Source organism: Hemibagrus wyckioides, linkage group LG29 (assembly GCF_019097595.1).
Source record: "Hemibagrus wyckioides isolate EC202008001 linkage group LG29, SWU_Hwy_1.0, whole genome shotgun sequence".
Classification (NCBI taxonomy): domain Eukaryota; kingdom Metazoa; phylum Chordata; class Actinopteri; order Siluriformes; family Bagridae; genus Hemibagrus; species Hemibagrus wyckioides.
The window spans coordinates 18,414,837-18,418,617 of NC_080738.1; the positions used below are offsets into that span (position 1 = coordinate 18,414,837).

Consider the following 3,781-nt stretch of genomic DNA (forward strand, 5'->3'; position numbering starts at 1 on the left):
GAATCTTTATTAACAAACTATTCATTTATTTGTAATGATAATATATGCACACACACATGCAAATCAAAAAGCAGGTGAATGAAATGAATCTGGTAATGGTGTTTTACAGCACCGTAAGATTGTCCTTCTCTTTCTCCGTCTTCTCGTCCTTGAGCTCCACTGATGACATATCATCATCATCGTCATCAGCATCATCACCACTTTCATCTCTCTGGACATCGTTTTCTTCATTTTTTATCGATCCACCAACACCTACATCTGAGTAATCAGAAGAATCGCTGTTGTCATCGTCTGCCTCATCATCCCCTCCTTGCATTTTTTCTTCTTCTGCCTCTTTTAATTCCACCTCCTTCTCCCTATCCTCCTCTTCTTCGTCCTCGTCTTTGGAAGATGGTCTCAGATGTGTCACGGCTGTCGCCCAGGCATTCCTTGCGTGTTCTGTTACCCTTCTCCAAATTTCCGGGCAGGAGGGACGTCCATTACGAACATACCATTTATAAAAGCAGAAGAGGAGCAGGATTAAGAAGCAGAAGAAGAAGATCAGGCATACACCCATGCGGACACCAGAATTGGAACCGGGAGTCGAGGTGGTATTAGGTGACTGAGTCTGAACGGTGACCACTGGTCCCATCGGGGTCCTGGTCTCAGGGGACATGCTCTTAATTGTGGTGGTTATCTGAGCTGTAGTGAGGTCCATGGAGGTGGTGCTGGGTGTGACTGTAGAAGATTCACTTTTAGGCTCAGTCGTGTTGCCTTTATTAATCGAAGTCTGTAATTCTGTGGAGTTAAGAGAAGCTGGAGCTCCATAGAAAACAGAAGCCATGGTGAGGAGCAAACAGATCAGTGCGCTCAGATATACAGATGACTGGCGTCCCATGATGCCTGATGGGGGAAAAAACAAACAAATACAGGTTTGAAGTTGAACATGAATACATTTATCTTATCAACCAAACCTAAAACCATGACTTGATTTTTTTTTTTTTTTTTTTTAACATTTTTTCCATCCTTTCATTTACCTAAAGCCTGATTTGAATTACAGGCTACATACAGGCATCAGGCAGAATCTGTCAGGGCAGGGATTTCACACTTAATGCTCTATTTTTGTGCTAAGAAATAAAAATAAGACTATTGCATCTTTTAAACTTGTATGCAGATTACGATTAGAAGATGGCGTACCAGAAAATTTGCTGAACAAAATTGTTGTTGGATAGATAGATCGTTGGATTTTGCTAAAAAAAAAAAAAAAAAAAAAGTGTTCATTATCCCCAGTGTAATGTTTGAGCTGCTGTATAATGATGTATGTTGAAGTCGATGTAAATGGAGACACTGAAACTGAAATGCGACTAAAACAAGCCAGATTACAGGCAGTTTGCTAGCTTTAATAATCAGCAAACATTAGCATTAATCAGTATAAGACTTTATGATGGTATATAGTGTAGTATGTTCTACAGAAATTGGATTAAAAGGTGTAAAATGACATTAATTAGAAATCAACAGCAGGTGCTTCTGGTGTTCGTGATACTGCTGTGAAATAAATAAAGGCTAAATAGAACAGAGAACCTGCAGATTAGCATCCGGTTTAACAGCCACACACTGCATTGTTGTTGTTTTTTAATACATTCAGCTTTCCGGTGCAGGACGTCGTTATTTTGCTACACGTGTGAGATGGAAAATGCACAGCGATGTGAGAATGTGTTGAAGGTGAGTGAGTGAGATTTACAGCTTATTGTAAAAAGCGTGTTAAAAAGTGAGACAAGTTTTTCTCTGTGGCTTTGATCCTGTTGTGTTACCAGCAGCTACAGGAAACTACTTTTTTGTTTTTTGCAGTAATGCATATATGAACATGTAGATATGTGTACAAAGTAAAACAGGTGAAGGTTCAGAAATTGCTGTACCCCTGATCTCATCTAATCTCATCCAAAACGTATATTTACACGTCGCCTAGTTATATACATATCGAAACCTTTCTTTATGTAGATGGGACAAATGCATTCTGCAGGTTGCAAAGGGGGTCTGCAAATCTTAGACAGGAAGTCATGTGGTAGTGACTGCACATGCATACCACCAGCATGGAAACCACAAGAGGAAAAAAAAAAAAGCCTAAAGAATGGATTGTACGATGCAGCTGTGGGTTTGCAAAGCATTGTGTGTGTTGTCTGTTTTTTGAATGCTCACCACATGATTGTAAGAACTTTTTCAGAATTTCAGAGATCAATTGTTCCGTATAATTAAGCTATAATTTAATTGCTGGACTCTTCATCTGGCAAATGCGGTAGCTGTAACACAGCCTCCTTAACACACATTATATTTCTTCATTTCCATCATGGATAAAAGCAGTGTTAGTTTTTTGTCCTGAAGAACAGATCCGTGACCCTGAGGGCTGAAATCCTGAACAGATTGTGGAACAAGTGTGGGACAACGAGACCGAAATGAATTTTTGAAGTAATATTTACATGAATTCAGAAACAAGGCTTCAACAGCATCCATAAACTGGTAGCTTAGAGCAGATAAGAAAAGAATCTCTGAGTTAAACGTGCGGGAAAAATCAGACAAAAAATACATTCTCACTCGAAGAACAGTTTAAAATTCATCAACAGAGAGCGCTTATTTACGACTCAGTATGAAAGAGAACAGTATTACTCACGAGCTTTTAGGTGGTCTGGAGTGAGAGAGGTGAAGAGCTGAAGAGTGAACGAGCCCCAACACAAGTGTGAAACAAAGAAAGGTATGGCACGAAAAAAATGAGAAAAAAAATGGGGGAAGGTGAAGAACCACAAGCGTCTTCAGAGAGCCGTAACTCTGAGAGTTAGAGTCAGCCAATCAGATCAGAATATTTTAAATAGTTAAAAAAAAAGGTGTTTATACGCATAAGGTTTTTTTTTTTCTTCTTCTTCTTTCTAAAGAGATGCAATCATTCATTTCTATTGAATTCAAATTCCAGTAACATCACAAGAAATCTACAATGTGATTGGACGACACATGATGCGTGGATTTTAGTCCTTTTGAACATATTTGTTAAAATTATTATTTAAAATTATGTAAAGATGAAAATTATTTTCAGACGGTACGCTGCAGTTCCTGAGTCATCTGCAGAAATCATATACAGGTAGGTCAGTTTCATGTGTGCTGGTTTGCAGGGTTTAATCACACAGGATGATCAGAAGCAACCCTAAAATCAACTGATAATGCTGAACTTTACAAATCTGACCACTACTGTATTAGTAGCATGTATTGAATAATAGTTTATAGTAAGTAATTCAAATGATTCAAATTTAGCATAATCTATATCTACTACAATTCTATCTAGCTTATCTTCATGGCAACAGGTGATCTGCTCTACTCCATCTCCATCTATACAACTCCATGGGTTATCTCATTACAGTGGTTGCTGTCAGGGTTTGATGTATGAGGCTGTAAGTAAACAGTCAGTTCTCAAGGTCGATGTGTTGAAATCAGGAATAATGGGATATGGTGACTTTGACAACAGTTGTGATGTCTAGACAATGTCTGGAGTCAGAGCATCTCCAACACAGCAGGTCTTGTGGTTCCTGGTGTGCAGGGGTTAGTACCTACCAAAGGTGCTCCCAGGAAGAACACCCGGTGAAGTGGTGACAGGGTCATGGAGCCTGGACTCACTGATGGTCATGGAGAGTGAACGCTTGCCTGTCTGGCCTGATCATTCATAAGAGCTACAGTAGCACAAACTGTGGGGAAACTAACTGGTGGCTCTGATAGAAAGTTGTCGCAATGAATGTCAGAAGGAGTTTAAGGCCTTGTCTTA

At 39.3% G+C, this 3,781-nt stretch overlaps 2 protein-coding genes across 3 annotated transcripts in view; one reads left to right on the plus strand and one right to left on the minus strand.

The window, feature by feature from the left end:
- Window positions 1-3, plus strand: part of LOC131349287 (ribosomal protein S6 kinase beta-2-like) — a 16,048-nt gene extending 16,045 nt beyond the window's left edge. For both annotated transcript variants that reach the window (XM_058384874.1, XM_058384875.1), the window contains exon 16: window positions 1-3. This exon is cut by the window's left edge and continues 609 nt beyond it. The gene's annotated coding sequence lies outside the window, so the exon portion shown is untranslated.
- A 2-nt stretch (window positions 4-5) lies between these two features.
- LOC131349288 (uncharacterized) lies at window positions 6-2,792 on the minus strand. The gene is made up of 2 exons (XM_058384876.1): window positions 2,645-2,792; window positions 6-882 (listed from the first exon to the last, which is right to left on the minus strand). Exon 2 carries the CDS (start codon window positions 875-877, stop codon window positions 104-106), a length of 774 nt encoding a protein of 257 aa, XP_058240859.1. The 5' UTR covers window positions 878-882; window positions 2,645-2,792; the 3' UTR covers window positions 6-103.
- Between the last annotated feature and the right edge of the window lie 989 nt (window positions 2,793-3,781).

Coding starts and splice junctions, on each gene's coding strand:
- LOC131349288 (XM_058384876.1), bottom strand. CDS start 877: ATGGGACGCCAGTCATCTGTATATCTGAGCGCACTGATCTGTTTGCTC.